The sequence below is a fragment of the Notolepis coatsorum genome (assembly GCF_963971535.1).
Source record: "Notolepis coatsorum genome assembly, chromosome: 10".
Lineage (NCBI taxonomy): Eukaryota > Metazoa > Chordata > Actinopteri > Aulopiformes > Paralepididae > Notolepis > Notolepis coatsorum.
Genome location: NC_140174.1, coordinates 13444546 through 13466646, shown reverse-complemented (window position 1 = coordinate 13466646; position 22101 = coordinate 13444546). Strand labels below are relative to the sequence as shown.

The following is a 22101-nucleotide window of genomic DNA, read 5'->3' as shown; positions in this document are numbered from 1 at the left end:
TGTTTACAGCCTTAAATAATGTTTGGCACACAAAGACCGAACTGACTGAAAAATATAGGCTACATTTGTCAAAGTATTAACTTAGTGCAAACAAACAATATGCTCAGCCAGCACTAGACTTTCCTTTCTTTAATATAAACACACAAAAACAATGTCAACCAGGTTTAAATTCCCTGATTGTCAGTTCTTAATGGAAAGATTCGTTTTCGGCTTGAAATTATTATGTTTCTGTCTACATTTATTTAGACTCACATTATTTAAATATTGAGTGAAACTGTGGTGGATTACGTAATTTGGTGAGTTGGAACTATCTATGGGTTGGCGCCGGGTCCCCACGGACATTTTAGCGTCATGGACCTTCAGCTCAGCCAACGTTATCATCTCCGGTAACGTTAGGAGGAGTTCATAACATCAACATGCAGTGGGACAGCGGCAATAGTCCCGGTTGGAGTTAGTAAAACACAGTTGTATGTTAGCCTTCTTGGATGTTGAATAAACGCCTATCATTGTCTTACACCCCGGCTCTCAGACTCCCATTTCCTCCTCTGCTACAGTAGCTAGTAGCTATGGTGACATTTCATTGACTGTACAGTATTAGCTTGCGGGCTGCGTCGGGCTACCATAGTTAAAACGTGCGTTGTGTTTACAAACTGCTAACGCTATGGCAAGATGTGTGTAGGCCTATTTTTACACAAACTGACTAGCACCTGGCTGCAGTGCTGCTGCTGCTGCTGCCTGCAGCCAGTGCAGAACACCGGCTCCGCCAAATTATTTTTTTTATTTGCGCGTCATCTGAACCGTACGATACACAGACGCTCCATTACCGGATAAATATATATATATAATTAGTAAACTGTCGGGGGCATTAAGTGCCCCCCTTAACTGATTTTCGAGGGCATTTTGTCCATTTTCAAGGGCATTATGCCCCAAGCCCCCGTTAATTTCGAACCCTGCCTGAGTGTAATAATAGCCATAATGTCCAGGATGATTGTATAGAAGGCTGAGCTGTAAAGCGTGAAAGGCACTCACTCCTACATGGCTCCCCCCGGTGTCCCAGGTGGCTCAGAGCGGAGTGGAGAGCTGGGGCTATGGCTTCTTCCGTGGCTCTGTTACCAAGCGTGGGTCAAAGGTCGGGGCTTTGATGGTGGTCTAAGAACAGCCTCTCGAAGCACTTAGTGATGACAGGTGTGAGTGCTACTGGGCGATAGTCCATTAAGAGTAGGTTTGTTTATTAAAAAGGATCCCCATTAGCACCAGCTAGTCTTCCTGGGGTCCGAAGTCCCACTTATCAATATATGCACATACAAATATACATACACACGCACGTGCACCGTATATACATGTATTGTATACACACGCACACACACACACACACACACACACACATTCAGTATACACAATACAACACAATATAACCTATTACAATCATCCAAAAAAAGACATACAAAAGAAAGAAAAAAACAATATTGCACATGAAAGATGAAGAGCTAATGCTTGCCTGTAAAGGGCAGCATTACCATCCTCAGCTTGTCACAGTTGAGAAAATAATAAGAACAAATAATTAAAAACTAAAATAAATAACCACTGCTCACTAGCTAAGTAATACATTTGTAATTTATGTTTAAATGATGATTTGATATTTAATGGACGTATGTGTTCTGGGCAGCTATTCCAATAAGTAATGGCTCGATAAATGACATTTTCGTAAGGCATTAGATTTTGGGGCGAGGTAACATGATTTTACCTTCTCCTGCCATTCTAGTTAAATGATTGTGTAAGTGACTGCATCTGCTCATTTGACTATATAAAAACTCAGGCTTGGAGGTGTGGATGCTGTTATTGAAGAATGTGACTGTATTTAAGACAAGCCTTTTATCTACCCATAACCATATGCAGAATTCCCTATGCATACTGTCTGTTTTCGTTACACGAAAGATGAATGCATGAAAGGGTGGGGGGGGGGGGGGGGTAGTTTTTTGATGCTTTGATCGCCACCAACGGCATACGTTGTGGAGTAACGTTACAGTAACACTTTCGGATCGCAATGAAGGCATGCTTGGATCAACGCAAGATTGATATCATATAACCCTTACCTTGACTAGGATGTACCCCAAAAAGAATATTCCAATTATCTGATCGCCATTCCAAGTATTGATGTCCATCGTGTCGCCAACATAATCCACCACAGAACATGGATCGGGAGTAGTCGATTCTTCTCAATCCAAGCGTTATAACCGCTTCCCTTACGCGGAGAAAAATAGCCGACCCGGACCCATATAATCAACGCACAGCCCAAGACACAAGGTTTCAAAGGGTGCTCGATACCGCTGCCTGGTAGGATGCGGCCGGTATTGCACTTTTGCGATCTCAGACTCATTCTCTATGATAACACCAGGCTCCCTGGATGGATAATGAATGGAAATATCGAATAAAAGAAATAACAATGAAAACCTGACTTTTCTCGGGTTTGGCGCTCAAGCGTCGGCGAGTTAACCCGACTTTATTCGGGTATGGCGTCCATTGAGTTAAGAATTCCTCATATACGTCCATTCGATTTTGTTCACAAGAATTTCTTGGGGTGCGTATATTCATGCACTGCATGTTTTTGAGAAAGATAATTATTTCTTAATTTGAAAAAAAAAATTTAGAGGGTGGAAGTCGATGGGTGGGGATTGGACGTTGTGGACAGCGACTCCTACAGGTTGGTTGGGTGACGCCTGCACAGCAGAGACGGGAAGTATCGGGTGCAGCTTGAGCCTCCCATGCGTTACTCCTCGCCACTGAGAGATCGCACTGTGCAGGTGAAAAGATGCGACATGCTGCCTCCTCGTGTACCGGAGGGGACACGTGATGCAAGGCTTCTATCCTCACTACAGCCGACCAGTGGGAGGCATAGTCTAGCAACGTTCAATCAAGACAGGGGAGGGGAGAATTGGCAATACGAAATTGGGAAGGGAGAGAAATAGAAAAATAAGGAGAAAAAGTGGATAAAAAAAAGATTATTGAACCTATAAAAACAGGGCGGACTGGAATATCTAATGAAGATGGAATATACACCAAGTGACCTGTCAACCTATTTTATTTATTTATAAAAAAGAATCTTTCAGATATGGAATATTTTGTCCCGAGTCCTTACTGTATTTAGAATTATTTCAGACCTGACTCTCTCCTGATTGGTTCAGGTAACGTGGTTTCAGACCTGTCTCTCTCCTGATTGGTTCAGGTAACGTGGTTTCAGACCTGTCTCTCTCCTGGTTGGTTCAGGTAACGTGGTTTCAGACCTGTCTCTCTCCTGATTGGTTCAGGTAACGTGGTTTCAGACCTGTCTCTCTCCTGGTTGGTTCAGGTAACGTGGTTTCAGACCTGTCTCTCTCCTGGTTGGTTCAGGTAACGTGGTTTCAGACCTGTCTCTCTCCTGATTGGTTCAGGTAACGTGGTGGCGAGAGGCCCCCAGCGAGCCCCGGACGCCCTGGCGGTGAGCAGCGACGGCCACAGACTGGCCTTCGTCGGGCCGTCGGAGCACGTCGTCACCGTCACCGACGCGCGGTCACTGGACGAGGTTTGTTGTGGGAAATTATTTTACCAAGTCTGGTGAACTTGTAAGAGACATTGAGAAGATGGAGAGTTCATTCTGTGCACAGTTCGTCTCCGTTCGATACAGAGAGCAGAAGATAATCTGTGAAGTGAGCCACGAGGCCAAGGATACTTTCAGCCTTATAGTAAAATAAATCAAGGTTTTGCATACAGGAAGAAAAGCCAGGCAGTTCTCATAAGACAACAGTGTGGGATGAATACTGATAAGCTGCACCTGGCCAGCAGGACCCGAGGCCCTAATGTTTTGTTACGAGAGAGTTAGAGTCGTTAGAGTTGTTCCAGACAAAACATGCTCTCTGTACGCTAGAGAATTTATGCCAGTAAGCTGGTTTATTGTAAATGGAGTTAAGGAATATTACACTAAATATTGCACAATGACTGTAAGAGGGTGAACATATGATTTTTCCATAATAGGTATCTGTATTTAATTTATTTTTAAATCCTTAATTTAAACTCGAAAGGCAACGGAGGTTTCCCTCATTTATAACTTAAAAAATATAAAATTCTTACTTAAAAGTCTTACATTTAATTTGCACAGTTATTACATATTGTATAAAATGTTTGGTGGGGCAACCCCGGCTGTTGGGAGATAATAATATTAAATATATGAAATGTTTTTGTATTCAAGTTGTTGTTTTTTGCAGAGCTGCCGGGAGCTTGGTGCGTCTGGCAAGAGCTTGTATGGAACGCGTGAGAATTCAAATTAGCCGCCAGTATGTGTTTGTTTTTAGTTTTTTTGCTAGTATGGTCGTGAAATTGGCATTCGATTTTGTGGTATTAAAAAGTCTTAAATTTAACTTGTTGAAATCTGCAGATTCCCTGCTGAGGTTTCCCTCATTTACAATCACGTCGAGTGTACATACAGAAAAAAGCAAAAAAAGCATATAAAATCACACAGCATATACAATAATAACAATAAGACAACAAGGCGAGGCAAGGATAACAAATCAATTAAAACACGTACAACTTGATTGACAAAGGTTGGAGATCAATGTTTTAAACTCTGCAACAGAGGGGAGAATCTCAAGCTTTAAGGACTGTTGGAGTTCATTCCATGAGCTAGAGGGGCATCATAGCAACATGCAGATTTACCCTGTTCAGAGCAAACTCATGGGACCTTTAATCCACTCATTAGAGCGGATTCCATAGGTTCCATAATTCCATTCCAATAATGATGTAGTATAAGGAGGTAGCTTACCAATAATGATGTAGTATAAGGATGTAGCTTACCAATAATGATGTAGTATAAGGAAGTAGCTTATCCGTAAGGGCCTTAAAAATTTACAAATACCAGTGTTTGTTGCACCTCTCCATCAGAGAGGACCAACCAACCTTCTCATGAAGGACACCGTGATGACTGATGCCCTAGAGCAGGGGTGGCCAACCAGTCAGAGATTAAGAGCCACAAAAATGACTGTGGTACCACAAAGAGCCACACCATATACCAGCGTTTCTCAACCTTTTTTTTCAGTCACGGCACCCTTCATGTGTTTATAGGTCTCACCCTCTGGCCTCTGAAGTTGACTAAAGTACCCTGTGAGACCCACGGTTGCAAAATTACAAAATCACTTTTAGCCATTAAAAAAAAAAGTCTGTAAATGTTTATTTAAACATTTTTAAGCACATGTATAGTCATTGGTCCTGTTGTTCAGCCTCACAATGTTATTTGATAGTAAATGTGTTTATATGTCCCACCCTCTGAAGTTGCTAATGTCTTTTTAATTTGGGCCTCACAGGGTTAACCTCTTATGCCCGAAATATACAGTAAAAGTGTATATTTTCAGCATTACGTTTGTTTACCAATGATTTTAACTGTTATTAGTGAAATATAAGATTATAGAAATCTCAGGGCATTGAGTCGGAAACTGGCGCATATTGACAGGAGGAAGTGGCACAGCCAAAAGTGAGTGTAGTCTTTTGAAGGAAGAGACTCAGGGCTTTAGAATTTCGAAAAACGACCCTACCCAGCTCACGCCAGCCCCTGTCAATCATCTGACTTCTGGATTTACTTTTTAATTTCTCTTATTTTTTGGGATTATCTCCCACAAACCTGAACGTTATTGCCATAAAACAGAACGCAGTTAGTTTATCTACCTTTCTGTGAACGTCTAGCAAAAACGGTGTTGCAATATGATGAAACATTTTGGAGAAATTTACATTATAAAAAAGATGGCAGAATTCAGTACTGTATCTACAAAACCTGTTTAATCATCTTCCCTTTATTCATTTGCTTAGATTTTTCAGGTCTGGTATATTTTTGCATGGTGTTATTCACAGTCAAAGATAAAAAAAAAAATGTATATAATTGATATTCTCCTTTGGTTCATTACAATTTACTCAAGCCTAGTAACAGACACACTATTTCAGGGAATACATTCCCTGAGATCCATAGATGTCCCTAGATTCAGATACCAAGAACATGCAAATGGACCATTTAAAAAAAAATCTGTAAATGTTTATTTGACGTCCTTATGGAATGAGTGACATACAAAAAAAAAATTTATAAAACAAAATATATTATAATATATATATTTTTTTTTATTATAATTTTTTTTTATGGATGAAAGAGCCACACATTGACAGGCAAAGAGCCACATGCGGCTCGCGAGCCGCGGGTTGGCCACCCCTGCCCTAGAGAGCCTAGACTGTGTAAATAAATGGTGCATTTATATAAAAGCTTTTATCCAAAGCTCTTTACAATTTTGTTCCTCACATTCACCCATTCACTCACACATTCACACACCGATGGCGGAGGCAACCATGCAAGGTGCCAACTTGCTCATCAGGAGCAATTAAGGGTTAAGTGTCTTGCTCAAGGGCCCGGGAGGAGCGGGAATCAAACTCGGATCCTTCCGACTACCAGGCGACTGCTCTACCTCCTGAGCCACTGTCGCAGTATCCACCGCAGTTAGTGCAGTCACTTTTAATTGACCTCAAGCCTCGCCCGCTTTTCTTGATCCTCCAATCGCGACTGTTGCTTCCCCTCAGACGACACTTACAGTAATGGCCAATTAGTGAGCCGTTAACAAAGCAGGGTTTTGGCTCCAACGCGGAATGAGACGAGGCTCGTTTAGTGTGTTTTGGTAATTGCCACCTGTGTGTCCTTCAGTGGTATTTCTTTGTTAAAATAAGTGTTAAATAGCTCTACATTCTGACAGCCATCACCGATACAGAGTGAGAACAGGCGGGCGGCTAGGTGGTGCAGTGGGCAAGGCACTCACCACCAATGCTGGAGACGCTGGGTTCGAGCCCAGCTCTCTACATTGTTTTCAGTTTAGCTGGTCGTCCGTACTAATACAATTGGCAGTATTAGGGGGAGGGAAAACTGAGGGGTGGGGATCGGACGTTGTGGACAGCGACTCCTACAGGTCGGTTGGTGCGCCCGCGCAGTAGAATCAAGAAGCGATGGGGGCGGCGCCCCTCCAAAGCGCAGACCCCTGACGCTGAAATATCGTGCCGCGCAGGTGAAAAGATGCAACGGCTGCTACCTCGAGTATAGGAGGGGACTCGTGCTATGTATGACTTAGTCCACACTGCAGCCGGCTTGTGGGAGGCAAGAAACATAGTTCGAGACAGGCGAGGGTTGAATTGGACGATACGAAATTGGGATGGGAGAAAAATAGAAAATGGGAGAAAAAGTGGATAAAAGAAAAAAGATAAAGTGAGAACAGGATACCAGAACATGTATTTTCTGTTTACCCACACAGAAGCTCATAGCTTACCCACACAGAAGCTCATAGCTTACCCACACAGAAGCTCGTAGCTTACCCACACAGAAGCTCGTAGCTTACCCACATAGAAGCTCATAGCTTACCCACACAGAAGCTCATAGCTTACCCACACAGAAGCTCATAGCTTACCCACACAGAAGCTCATAGCTTACCCACACAGAAGCTCATAGCTTACCCACACAGAAGCTCGTAGCTTACCCACACAGAAGCTCGTAGCTTACCCACACAGAAGCTTGTAGCTTACCCACACAGAAGCTCATAGCTTACCCACACAGAAGCTCGTAGCTTACCCACACAGAAGTTCGTAGCTTACCCACACAGAAGCTCATAGCTTACCCACACAGAAGCTCGTAGCTTACCCACACAGAAGCTCGTAGCTTACCCACACAGAAGCTCATAGCTTACACACACAGAAGCTCATAGCTTACCCACACAGAAGCTCATAGCTTACCCACACAGAAGCTCGTAGCTTACCCACACAGAAGCTCATAGCTTACCCACACAGAAGCTCATAGCTTACCCACACAGAAGCTTGTAGCTCTATATAAATGCACTATTTTACTATTTACCATTTGCTGTGTCCCTTGCTGTCGCCCCCTCTAGCTGCTGCGTGTGGACGTCAGCATCCTGGACCTGGGGAGCACCAGTCTGGACTCTGCCCTGAAGGTCTGCTTCTCTCCAGCCTCCACCGCTCACCTGCTGGTGACCACCTCCGCCAACAAGCTCCTCTGGGTCAGCACCACGACGGGCCGTCTGCTCAGAGAGGTAACACCATAGATGTGTCTAAGTCTATCTGACTTAACCACCAAAACCTGTGCCAGTTAGGATACCTTGTGTATACTGCACCTTGTGTATACTGTTTAGTTTTACTCTTACTCGTAGTATATATTCAGATTCTAATTCTTTATTGCCTATATTTATTATAAGTAACATATAATACAGACCTTCAACATATAATAACATGTAACATATAATATACAGACCCTCATCTGCACCTTGTTTACACTGTTTATCGTTCTCATATTTTATATTCGGAGTTAATTCTATTGTTTACACTGTTTTTCTCATATTTCTATATGCAGATTAAATTGTATTGCCTAAATGTATGTCTTTCTACTATTACCCTGCCCATACCTGTACCCCCCCCCCCCCCAATGCTGCTATGACGCCTGAATTTGCACAAGGGGATCAATAACAGAATGAGATGAGATGAAATAACATGAGATAAGATTACATGAGATGAGATAACATGAGATGAGATGATATAATGTATAATGATAATAATATAATAATAATAATAATATAACTTTTACAAATCTTTAATTTAAGATTTTCTTAATATTAACATTTTAGTATATTTTGTGGGTTTTGTGTGAAGGGTGGACTAGCAAAGTAAGATTTCCATTGTACGGTGGAACTGTCTGTTTAACTGTCCATATGGGGCGACAGTGGCTCAGGAGGGAGAGCCGTCTTGTCTGGTAATCGGAAGGTTCCCGGTTCGATTCCCGCTCCTCCCGGGCAGCGTGTCGAAGTGTCCTTGAGCAAGACACTTGACCCCTAACTGCTCCCGATGTGCAGGTCGGCACCTCGCATGGTCGGCACCTCGCATGGTCGGCACCTCGCATGGTCGCCCCCCCCCCCCCCCGCCGTCGGTGTGTGAATGTGTGAGTGAACGGGTGAATGTGAGGAACAAAAAATTGATCAAATACGTATCTTGCCTCTTGAATCTGCAGGTGTCCAAGGTGCACAAGCAGCGGTGCTCCTGCCTGGCCGTGAGCGAGGACAGCCGCTTCCTGCTGACCGCTGGGCACAGTGCCATCAAGGTGTGGGATTATAACATGCAGCTGGACGTCAACTCACAGGTGAGGCACAGCGCCTGGATGTCCGTCCTTCGCCCCCGTCCTCTACACAAGGACGCTTTAGCGTCTGTCGTTGCCTTTCATCCAAATCCGAAAGGTCTTTATTGCCATGTAGTTTACACATACATGGAATTTGATTTGGTCTTTTTTGGTGCGACATTAACGGACAAAACAATTACGGTAGAATAAAAATAAAAAAGGTAGAATAAAATAAAATGGAATATAAATTAAATTAAAATAGAAGCCTCCGTCCTCTACACAAAGGCGTTTTAGCGTCCGTCGAATATGTTTTATTGAGTTACATTACAAGTAGGGATGCTCGATATTGGCTTTTTTACCTATACCGATATATGCAGGGTTCCCCCCCCCCAAAAAACTGAATAATTTCAGGTAATTAACATTACATATCTCTTGTTGTGGAATTAACACAACATTATGCATATTTTTGACAATAAATTAAATCAGAATTTGTTCTAAAACTTGCTTGCCTAGGTAAATAAAAGTTATAGAAATGTAAAAAAAATTATTTAAAATGTTTTAGTTTTTTTGCAAACCGATACCGATATTTTCCGATGTCACATTTTAATGACAATATCGGCCGATAATATCGGTAGGCCGATAATATCGGACATCCCTAATTACAAGTATACTGCCCTGTTTTTAGACTTTAGCCTTTAATCAGAATCAGAATCAGAAAGGTCTTTATTGGGCGGCTAGGTGGTGTAGTGGGCAAGGCGCTCGCCATCAACGCTGGAGACGCTGGGTTCGAATCCAGCTCTCGGCGTTGCTATCAGCTTGGCTGGTCGTTCACACTAACACAATTGGCAGTGTTAGGGGTGGGAAAGCTGATGGGTGGGTCCTGGGCGTTGTGGACAGCGACCCCTACAGTTCGGTCGGGGCACCTGCACAGCGAGGGTAGGATCTGGAGGGAGGTAGTGTGACCTTCCACACGTTACACTCTCCCGGTGAGAATCTGCGCTGCCAGGCTGGCTGCCGGCTGGCTGCACATGCGTCGGAGGAAAGCATGTGACAGTCTCCGGCCTCCCGGACCAACAGTAGGGGGGAGTGCGCAACAACCAGGAAGGGGGTTGGGAATTGGCATAACGACTAACAGTGGGATGGGAGAAAAATCGAAAAAACAATTAAAATAAAAAGAAAGGTCTTTATTGCCAAGTAGTTCATACAGGGAATTTGATTTGGTCGTTTTTGGTGCGACATTAACGGACAGACAATTACGGTAGAATACAATAAAAAGGTAGAATAAAATGGAATATAAACTAAATTAAAATAGAAGCACAATAGAATAGAATAGAATTATAAAATAAAATAGGCCAGGGCTGTACAATTGTGCACGTACAGAAGAAACGTACAGATTCAAAATCGCACGTTGTTTTGAAAAACTCTTTTCACAGTCACAGTTTTACTCCATGACACTGTGAACAAATACAAACTGAGATATGAATCGGTGAACTTGTTCATCAAGCTCATTAACTCATCAAGCTTGTTAACTCAAAGCAACATCTGGGTTTTAGTTTATCAGTCCAAGCCTTAGAATATTGTTAACATTGTACAATTAGACAGTAGAACCTATTAGTGGGTGTTTCTGGAAAAGAAAAGAGCCAATGTGCTCAGCAGGTGTTAATAAAGGATTAATAAAGTTAATAATACATGTAATAAATAAGACTTTATATTTATAATAAAGTTAAAGGTGCTGTAAGTGGTATCTTTGTGTTAAATTAAGTGTTGAATAGCTCTACAATCTGACATCACTGATATAGTGTTTGGTAAGTAACACGGGTCTCCCAGTCCCTCCGCTCTGCAGTAAACGGGAAATACATTTCCTGGTATCGCTTCCTACTTTATCCAATCAGCAGAGAGAACCCTAGATATATATATTTTTACTTATTTCAAGAAGTTTTGCCAAAGCAAATTAGCTTACTGCTCTGGTAGATTAGTTTACATGTTTCAAGGGCACATTTGCTTACATTTTTGCACTGTGGAGTTATCTCTCCTGATTGGATAAAGTGGGAAGGGATACCAGGACATGTATTTTGTGTTTAATGCAGAGCAGGAGGGACTGGGAGACCCATGTTACTGACCAGACACTCTATATCGGTGATGGCTGTCAGAATGTAGAGCTATTATTTTAACATGTAAACCACTTATTTTAACTAATGTATAAATAAATACCGCTTACAGCAGCTTTAATAAAGGTGTCCTGTCTGAACCAGATGTTCACAGCTGCTTTAATAAAGGTGTCCTCTGTCTGAACCAGATGTTCACAGCTGCTTTAATAAAGGTGTCCTCTGTCTGAACCAGATGTTCATAGGCCACAGCCAGCCCATCCAACAGGTGAGCTTCACTCCTGACCAGCTGGGAGTCGTCTCCGTGGGAGACGCTGTCTTCTTCTGGGACTTCCTGGCTCACCCTCTGGACTCCTCCACCGACAGCCGGTACAGTTTTGTCTTTTTGTGATTGACGCTTGTGGTGGTCCACCTCATAATGGGGCTGCTCGATTATGGCCGAAAATCTGATCACGATTATTTTTGATTGATATTGAAATCGCCGCTGTGAAGGAAGGGTGCGCTGCATTTACACAAGTAAAATGAGAGCAACGCGGCATGCGGCACAATAATCGCTTTATCTCGATTATCTTGTGCTCATGATTGAGGGGGAAATGGAATCATAATAGATAGGGATGTCCGATATTATCGGCCTACCGATATTATCGGCCGATATTGGCATAAAAATGTGATATCGGAAAATATCGGTATCGGTTTTCAATTTTTTATTTTTATTTTTTTACATTTCTATAACCTTTATTTACCCAGGCAAGCAAGTAAGAACAAATTCTGATTTTATTTATTGTCAAAAGTATGCATAATGTTATGTTAATTCCACAACAAGACATATGTAATGTTAATTACCTGAAATTATTCAGTTTTTTGGGGGGGGAAACCCTGCGTATATCGGTATCGGTTGATATCGGTATCGGAAATTAAGAGTTGGACAATATCGGTATATCGGTATCGGTAAAAAAGCCAATATCGAGCATCCCCATAATAGAAATGTGAACTGGCCCAGCCCTGCCTCATGAGTCGTGTTTCTGCACAACGCTGCTCGTCTGAGGCATGTTCTGTCTTCACTCGCAGCTCTCCGCCCAAAGTCATCTCCGTCTCGCCTCCCAAACCAGGTGAAGACGCACACTGACATGACTTCAAATTCTCAAAAGACGATTCCAAAGCCAGAACGACATTTTGTTTTACTTGATGGAACACGCTCCGATTCCTCACAAATGTTTTGTTTGTTTCCGCGCACAGCTTTAAAAGGTCACCCAGAACCCCACGTGAATGGCACGCTGTTGTCCAGTGGGGTGCCTCGACAGACGGCGCCCCTCCCCTCCTCACCGCCGCCACGTCTGGACGTCGGCGCCATGAACTCCAATGGGCCAGAGGGTGAGAGTTGACTCATCTCAAGCCCCGCCCTCTTTTCTTGATCCTCCAATCGCAACTGGACAAACACAACTGTTGCTTCGTCCGAGGGAAACATTGGTTGCGATTGGAGGATAAAAAAAAGAGGGCAGGGCATGATATATGTCACTTAGTGTATATTCCTTCTGTTTTTATGGTTTTATAGGTTCAAACCTTCTTCAATTAATATTTTAAATAAAAAATCATTATAATAATACAAAATTATAAAAAACGACTAACCTTCGTACTGTCTTTTACTATTATTTACTTTGCTACTAAGTAGTCTATGTCTATACTACTATGCACTCAGAGTGTAACACTCAAGTTCAACACGACGAACAATCTTACTGACCCTTAACTGCCAGAGTTGTACCCTTCCTGCTGACTTGTTGTACACAACTTGTAAGTCGCTTTGGATAACTAAATAATTCAATGTAAATGTGAATCTACCAAATAAATAGATATAGACACATGGATCTAGAAGAAAAAGAATGTTTAAGAGTATAATATGTAAAACCACTCGCTTCCTCCCTAGGGACCTCTTAAAGAAAATATGCTAAAACATACTCTTTATTATGTATCTGTATTTAATTTATTAGCTTACTTTGTGTATTCTTTCCACGTCTATGCTGATGAGTATTTATTGTACAGTTATGTGCAGGGCCGCCTCAGGGGGTGTGCGAGCAGTGCGGTCGCACAGGGCCTCGCGGGAAGGGGGGCCTCGCAAAAAATAAAAAATAAAAAAGTATTATTATTATTTTATTTATAATTTTTATTTTATTTTTATTTTTTAATTCTTTTTTTTCGAGGCCCCCCTTCCTGCGAGGCCCTTTTTCATCACAGACCTAAAATCTAGTTTTGCTTACATGCTTATATATTTCACATTATACGTTTGTAAAATAGTGTTGCGGCTCTGCTGCTCTGCAGATAGACATGTTTGTAGAATAGTGTTCCGGTTTCTGAGGCTCTGCTGCTCTGCAGATAGACACGTTTGTACCGTACAGGATCTATTCAGCGCTATCCAGAGGAGCGAGTGGATGTTTTTTGAAAAGCAGCATGGAGCAGAAGAAATAACACTGTGTGCCATAAGCTTGTTATCAATACCAAGTATGATGGTTATGCCAACTTTGCCAAGACGAAGAGGATGTTCGGCAGATGGACTGAAGATGAAAGTTGTTGCATGTTAGAACCTTCAGTCAGGCTATAGCTATGTCGGCTAGTACTAGTAGCAATTAGCTAAAGGCAGGGACGCGTAACTAGCGTTAGCTAACGCTAGCTAGTTAGCGTTAGCTAACTATGTCGTCTCCCTCCAACTTTGCCATTGATACTGCGTTATGGTGAGTTTTTCATGCAACCTATTCTATTCCCGCCATTGAGCTCTCTCTCTCTCTCTCTCTCTCTCTCTCTCTCTCTCTCTCTCTCTCTCTCTCTCTCTCTCTCTAAAACACAGTGCTTCCCAATCCTCTCCTCGAAGCACCCCAGCCGTTCCATGTATTTGTTAAATTCTGCCCACCAGCACACCTGATTCAACTTAACAAGCCCTTTATTAGTTGAATCAGGTGTGCTGGTGGTGGAATTTAACAAATGCATGGAACGGCTGGGGTGTCTCGAGGAGAGGTTTGGGAACCACTGCTCTAACACACACACATACATGCTCTCTCTCTAACACACACACACAGCCATGCTCTCTCTCTCTAACACACAAACACACATGCTCTCTCTCTTTCTCTCTCTCTCTCTCTTTCTAACACACACAGACATGCTCTATATCTCTCTCTAACACACAAAATGACATGCTCTCTCTCTCTCTATCTTTCCCTCTCTTTCTAACACACACACACATATACATGCTCTCTCTCTAACACACACACACAAACAGACATGCTCTCTCTCTATCTCTCTCTTTCTAACACACACAGACATGCTCTATCTATCTCTCTCTCTTCAATTCAAATGGGCTTTATTTCACATTCTTGTATTTCTCCCAGTAGGTATGGGAGTTTTGAGTTATTGTCCATGTTTTCAAAGTCTCTTTGGGTGTTTGCAATTTGTGGGAAGTATATGTCTTGGTATAGTGGGCAGGTTGTTAAGAAGTGGAGCTCGGTTTCCACCTCATCTTGTGTGCAGTGGGTGCATAGTCTGTCTTCGCTTGGGAGCCAGGTCTGCCTATGGCGGCCTTTCTCGATGGCTAGGCTGTGCTCGCTGAGTCTGTACCTAGTCAAGGATCTTCTTAGTATTGGGTCAGTCACAGTGCTCCGGTATTCTGCCACTGTGTACTCTCTGTTTAGGGCCAAATAGCATTTCAATTTGCTCTGGTTTTGGGTTGTTTCTTTCCAATGTGTGTCTCTCTCTCTCTCTCTCTCTCTCTCTCTCTCTCTCTCTCTCTCTCTCTCTCTCTCTCTTTCTAACACACACAGACATGCTCTATATCTCTCTCTAACACACAAAATGACATGCTCTCTCTCTCTATCTTTCCCTCTCTTTCTAACACACACACACATATACATGCTCTCTCTCTAACACACACACACAAACAGACATGCTCTATCTATCTCTCTCTCTTCAATTCAAATGGGCTTTATTTCACATTCTTGTATTTCTCCCAGTAGGTATGGGAGTTTTGAGTTATTGTTTTGAGTTATTGTTTTGTTTATTGTTTTGTTCTCTCTCTCTCTGCAGGGGCATTGCCGGGTCTGTGCAGCGATAACACTGTATATTGACTGTAGAACGGGAGCTCTCTCTCTTGCTATATGTTGACTGTATCATGCCCAGCCTCGGGCAGCGCTATTATTTAAGAATATGTTGACTGTATGAAAAAAATATATATATATTATATTATTATTTTTTTTAACCTTTTAGGGGGGGGGGGGGGGGGGCCTCGCGTTTAAATCTCGCACAGGGCCTCGCATTTCTCCCAGGCGGCCCTGGTTATGTGTATGATTGTTGTTGGCCTGTGTACTCACCAAGACAAAGTACAATCAATGTTTCATTGAAATGGTGACAAACTATTGAATCTTGAATCAGAACTGTCATGTCGTCGTCTCTCCTGCAGCTCTGGGCTCGCTCTCTCTCTGCGATGACCCTGAAGAGGCCCCTCCTCCAGCTCCTCCCCCTGGGGCCACGCCCGCCCTCTCCTTCCTGAAGGTCACAGAGTTGGGCGACCCCTCCCCTCTCGGCGCCAGCCATAACTCTGGAGCAGATGGCGGTAGATACCTGCGCATTACGGTGCTTTGTCAATAACAGTGCTGCTCGCGTGAAGCGCCCTCTTTCATAGAGAACAGGGTTCCGAATTTTGTTGGTTGCAAAAAAAGAGTCTGGAAATGTATGGATACACAAATAACTACACATTTCATGTAGTCGTAGAACCACAGTCAATTCATACTTTGGGATATACCGTAAAACTTCTATTAGTAGCCCAGGCTTTTAGTTGCTTCAATCACTGAACTCACCCTGCCTTTATTACCGTAAAACTTCTATTAGTAGCCCAGGCTTTTATTTGCTTCAATCACTGAACTCACCTCGTCTTTATTTGGGCCAGGCCTCTATAGGGGACGGGCCTCTAATTCCTTTTGCACAAAAGAGCAAAGATGGGAAATATCCAATTGTTTATTTAAACCAGTATGAATATTACTTGATGTACCAGCATGTACACATCAAAATAAAAATGAAACAGAACTGGGTAATCATCTACTACTACAAGTTTCAGCACTGTTTGGTGAACATTGTTACTCAGCTGTAAGAGTTGTACCCTTCCTGCTGACCTGTCGTACGGAACTGTACTAATCCTATGGATTACGGTATTTAATTCACACTTCACTGCACCAGATCCCCAGTGGTGCTCAGGAGAAGATGTCTGATCAGACTGAGCTCCTGCTCTTTCCATTAAGCAGGGGTTATATCAGCTTGGATAGAGTATGATGGTAACCTGCTAAATGAGGAACATGTGATTAAATAAAGATATTGGTGACAGAGTGGATCAGGAGGTGAAGCCACACAACATTACATTAAAAGTGACAGAGTGGCTCAGAAGGTGAAGCCACAGAACATGTTCATTAAAAGTACCGTAAAAAATGTAAGAAAATGGCAACTAGATAAAAAGAAAATATGTAGACCGGGCTTCTAATTGAGTCTTGCCTTTATTTGTCAAAACGCGTAAAGACACCCTGCCTTTATTTGGAACAGGCGTCTATTTGGGACTTTTATTGTACGTTTTCTGGTATGTACTATATAATTGTTAGTGGAGTCCAGAGCGAAACGTCATGTTACTTTGCCACAGTCAGCAAGACTTGCACTGGATATTAGGGCTGCACGATTAATCGAAAAAGTTATTTTGTATGTTACAAGAGACTTAAGTTTAAGTCAAGCACTTTCATATATGTTATGTTTAAGTTTAAGTCAAGCCCTTTCATGTTATGTTGTCTGTTTAAGAAAGAGTGCAATAAGTGATTTTATTGAAAAAATAAGAATCGTGTGAGAGAATCGTGATTCACATTTTAGCAAGAATCGTGCTGCCCTACTGGATATACCAACCAAACTCTTCAAATCCAGTCAAAGGACGGTCTTGAGAAGGTAATGTCAAGAGTTTTTTTTGGTCACGGCATACAGTGAAATGCGGGAAATAAAAAAAATATATATTAGGGCTGTCAGTTTATCGCGTTAATTAGATTAATTAATTACACAGCAAATTATCGCATTATGAAAATTAACTCAATTTTTTTTTTTTTTTTTTTTTATAATTTTTTTTTATCTCATTCATTCCATAAGAACGTAGAATACACATTACAGACTTTTTTTTATATGGTCCATTTGCATGTTCTTGGTATCTGATTCTAGGGACATCTATGGATCTCAGGGAATGTATTCCCAGTGTCAGAAATACTGTGTCTGTTACTAGGCTTGAGTAAATTGTAATGAACCAAATGAGAATATCAATACAATTCTTTTTTTTTTATCTTTGACTGTGAATAACACTATGCTCAAATTGACCAGACCTGAAAAATCTAAGCAAATTAATAGATGGAAGATGATTAAACAGAAGGTTTTGTAGATACAGTACTGAATTCTGCCATCCGGACACATGCAATTTGAAATATGATTATAGAATATAGAATATCAGGCATAAAATGGTTATGCGATTAAAATGCGATTAATTAGATTAATTAATTACAAATCCTGTAATTAATTAGATTAATTTTTTTTTAATCGCCTGACAGCACTAAAATATATATATTTGACATTACCTTGTGTGTAGTACCTTGTGTAATGTGTAGGAACCCTGAGAGATGTCTGACATGCTTGACAGCCGATCACTTTGTTCACCCCTGTACACCCCCCCCCCCCCCCCCCCCATGCTGCTCTGACACCTGAATTTCCCCTAGGGATCAATAAAAGATTATCTTATCTGTACTTATTTGCTTGATATTTCCCCGTCACGCCTCGTCTGTGTCTCTAGGGGACGTGCCGAGGGAGAGGCCAGTTCATCCTGACTGCTACAGACACTTCACTGCCCGCTTCAACACGTCCGCCCCAGACCAGGTGCACGGCTTCATTCTTTGCTGCTGTTTTACTGATTAGAAAGAATATATATATATATATATATATATATATATATATATATATATATGGGGCGGCTACGTGGCGTAGTGGGCAAGGCGCTCGCCACGAATGCGGAGACGCTGGGCTCGACATTGCTTTCAGTTTAGCTGGTCATTCATACTAATACACATTGGCCGTATTACGGGGAGGGAAACTGATGGGTGGGGATCGGGCGTTGTGGACAGCGACTCCTACAGGTCGGTTGGTTCACCTGCGCAGTAGAATCAGGAAGTGTCGGGGGCAGCGTGAGCCTCCCACGCGTTACTCCTCGCCACTGAGAGATCGAGCTGCGCAGGTGAAAAGATGCGACTGCTGTTACCTCAAGTACCGGAGGGGACTTGTGCTATGTATGACTTAGTCCACATTGCAGCCGGCTTGTGGGAGGCAAGAAACAGCGTCCGTGACAGGGGAGGGTTGAATTGGATGATACGAAATTGGGATGGGAGAAAATATAGAAAATGGGAGAAAAAGTGGATCAATAAAAAAAAAAATATATATATATATATATATATACCGGTATATATAGCTCTGCTCTTGCATCAAATCCTTGTGACATTATCTCCAGAACTCAACCACTAATTGTGTCTGACTCTTAACCAGACTACAACGTATGAATGAATGAATGAATGAATGAATGAATTGCAGAATGGGTACAATACAGTACGGCTCAATACACACAATTGTTAAGGGGATGCAGACCTGAAAAAGACGTTTGTCTTGTTTACATCAGGGTCCCCCATTTTCAATTCATATAGACATTTATGACATACACAACATACATGACATTTATGGCATAGGGACATATAGGTATTTAGTACTGATACATTTGTGACATAAACGGTATTATATACAGTATGACGTATATCGTGCCAATTAGGGTACCTTGTGTATACTGCACCTTGTGTATACTGTTTACTTTTACTCTTACTCATAGTATATTCAGATTTAAATTCTTTATTGCCTCTATTTATTGTAAGTTAACGTATAATATAACAGATGGGGCATACAGACCCTCACTTACACCTTGTGTATACTGTTTATTTTTGTCATATTTTTATATTCAGAGTTAATTATATTGTTTTACACTGTTTATTTTGTATCTTATTTTTAGATTCAGATATCCTTTTATTGCCTATATTTATGTCTTTCTACTATTACCCTTCCCCTACCTGTACCTCCCCTCCCCCATGCTGCTATGATGCCTGAATTTCCCCAAGGGGATCAATAAAGGAATATCTTATCTCATCTTATTCTTTTCTAACTTGATTGTTGTGACACTCAGGCCTGTGAAACTCAATTAAAATCCCACTGGGGAGTTTTCTTAATCTCTGTCCATTTGAAAATCAGCTTGTTGTACTTCTTAAAGATCCAGTCTGTAATTTATTTGACCGTATACATTTGGTCTTAGATCATGTCATGAATATAAAAAATGTCTCATCTAGTCATCATAACTCAAAATAACTATTTTCAGCCAACATTTACAAACATTATAAATGTAAGCAAAACTTTGACAGCATCAAAACCTCCAGTGGGATCGACACATGTTTATACATGTACCAAGAGGGTCACTCATTCCATTCGATTGAGGAACTCTCCAATCCCATCGTTTGGCTTGTGCAGTGAGCGAACAGATTTGGACTACAGGCTGTACCTTTAACTACTGAAACGCTGCGTTTTATGGATAAGGGGTGTTCATCTGACGGCATGATATAGTATGCATTAGGGAGAGCTATCTGAATATGTCCTCTCCCTCTCAGACTGCTGTGGCTCCGCCAATAGGAGAGGAGGGCTTGAGGCTGAAAGCAGTGATTGGCTACAACGGTAACGGCCGCAGCAACATGGTGTGGAGCCCAGACACAGGTGAGTCTGTGTTAGAGTCCAGTCTCAGGGTGCTAGAGTCCAGTGTTAAGAGTCCAGTCTCTGAGTGTTAGAGCCCAGTCTCCGAGTGTTAGAGTCCAGTCTCAGGGTGCTAGTGTCCAGTGTTAGAGTCCAGTCTCAGGGTGTTGGAGTCCAGTCTCTGAGTGTTAGAGTCCAGTCTCTGAGTGTTAGAGTCCAGTCTCTGAGTGTTAGAGCCCAGTCTCTCAGTGTTGGAGTCCAGTCTCCGAGTGTTAGAGGAGTTAGTCTCTCAGCTCAGGGTGTTAGAGGAGGAGTTAGTCTCTCTGTCGGCTGATCTAGTTGTTGGTTCTCGTCGCTGCAGGCTTGTTCGCCTACTCGTGTGGCTGCATCGTGGTGGTAGAGAACCTCCACACAGGATCTCAGAGACACTGGCTGGGCCACACCGAGGAGATCTCTGTCCTGGCTGCCAGCAACGACGCACAGGTACCGTGTCACTAGTTCAGTAACCATGATGATGATGTATATATATATATATGTAGGATCTAAACACACCCAGAGAGCAGTAACTGTTACTCAGTGTCTGTTACTGTGTGTTACTTGGTGTCTGTTACTCTGTGTCTTTTACTGTGTCTGTTAGGGTCTCTTACTCTGTTACTCTATTGCTGTCACTGTGTCTGTGACTCTGTCTGTTGCTGTGTCTGTTATTCTGTCTGTTACTATAATGTGTCTGTTACTGTGTGTTACGGTGTCTGTTAAGGTGTCTGTTGCTCTGTGTCTGTGCCCTCTTCCAGACCGTAGCATCAGCGGCTAGCGGCAGCGCTGGCTCCAGGAGTCTCATTTGCATATGGAACGTCCAGGACGGAGCGTGCCGAAATACCATCTCCTACCACAGGGGGGCGGTGCAGAGTTTAGCTTTCTCCAGGGACGACCTCTTCTTCCTCTCTGTTGGTCAGTAGGCTTCTCAACTATCTCTTTTTTTAAAGGAACACGCCGACTTTATGGGAAATCCACATCCGGTCATTTTGTAAATTGTGCTAAGCTAGGCTAACGTGCAGCCTGGATAGCTTTCTACTGAACGCACAGAGAGGAAACCGGCATCTCTCTTCTTGTCTCTCTCTGGAGAAGACTGTCAACAAATCTGTAAAATCTCTCATAATGTCGGGGTGTTTCTTCACTGCCACACGACAGAAGGTTAACCCTTTACTATCACACAACCGACGATCGCCGTGAAAGGGTTAACAGGCTGTTGTGTGGCAGTGAAAGGGTTAACCATCTGTGTATTGTCGCAGTGAAATGGTTAACCGTTTTTGTAGTGCGGCAGTGAAAGGGTTAAGTACTGCCAATGCATTACGCTGTCATGTCTCATGTGCACTTGGGGGGAATTCCTATGAGTTAGACTCTGTTAGCCACACTTAGAACTGAATTCCTATGAGTTAGACTCCGTTAGCCACACTTAGAACTGAATTCCTATGAGTTAGATTCTGTTAGCCACACTTAGAACTGAATTCCTATGAGTTAGACTCCGTTAGCCACACTTAGAACTGAATTCTTATGAGTTAGACTCCATTAGCCACACTTATGACGGAATTCCTATGAGTTAGACTCTGTTAGCCACACTTAGAACTGAATTCCTATGAGTTAGACTCTGTTAGCCACACTTAGAACTGAATTCCTATGAGTTAGACTCTGTTAGCCACACTTAGAACTGAATTCCTATGAGTTAGACTCCGTTAGCCACACTTGGAACTGAATTCCTATGAGTTAGACTCTGTTAGCCACACTTAGAACTGAATTCCTATGAGTTAGACTCCGTTAGCCACACTTAGAACTGAATTCCTATGAGTTAGACTCCGTTAGCCACACTTAGAACTGAATTCCTATGAGTTAGACTCCGTTAGCCACACTTAGAACTGAATTCCTATGAGTTAGACTCCGTTAGCCACACTTATGACGGAATTCCTATGAGTTAGATTCCGTTAGCCACACTTATAACTAGGGATGTCCGATATTATCGGC

At 42.3% G+C, this 22101-nt stretch overlaps 1 protein-coding gene across 1 annotated transcript in view; it reads left to right on the top strand.

The window, feature by feature from the left end:
* wdr90 (WD repeat domain 90) overlaps positions 1–22101 on the top strand; it is a gene marked incomplete at its 5' end in the record, with an annotated part of 102680 nt that overhangs the window by 46001 nt on the left and 34578 nt on the right. Inside the window, 11 exons of the mRNA XM_084322911.1 lie at positions 3429–3559; positions 7929–8090; positions 9059–9187; positions 11504–11637; positions 12337–12377; positions 12505–12639; positions 15707–15879; positions 18046–18189; positions 20007–20109; positions 20447–20568; positions 20877–21033. Coding sequence (XP_084179037.1) covers positions 3429–3559; positions 7929–8090; positions 9059–9187; positions 11504–11637; positions 12337–12377; positions 12505–12639; positions 15707–15879; positions 18046–18189; positions 20007–20109; positions 20447–20568; positions 20877–21033 — 1431 coding nt within the window. The remainder of the gene's footprint in view (positions 1–3428; positions 3560–7928; positions 8091–9058; positions 9188–11503; positions 11638–12336; positions 12378–12504; positions 12640–15706; positions 15880–18045; positions 18190–20006; positions 20110–20446; positions 20569–20876; positions 21034–22101) is intronic.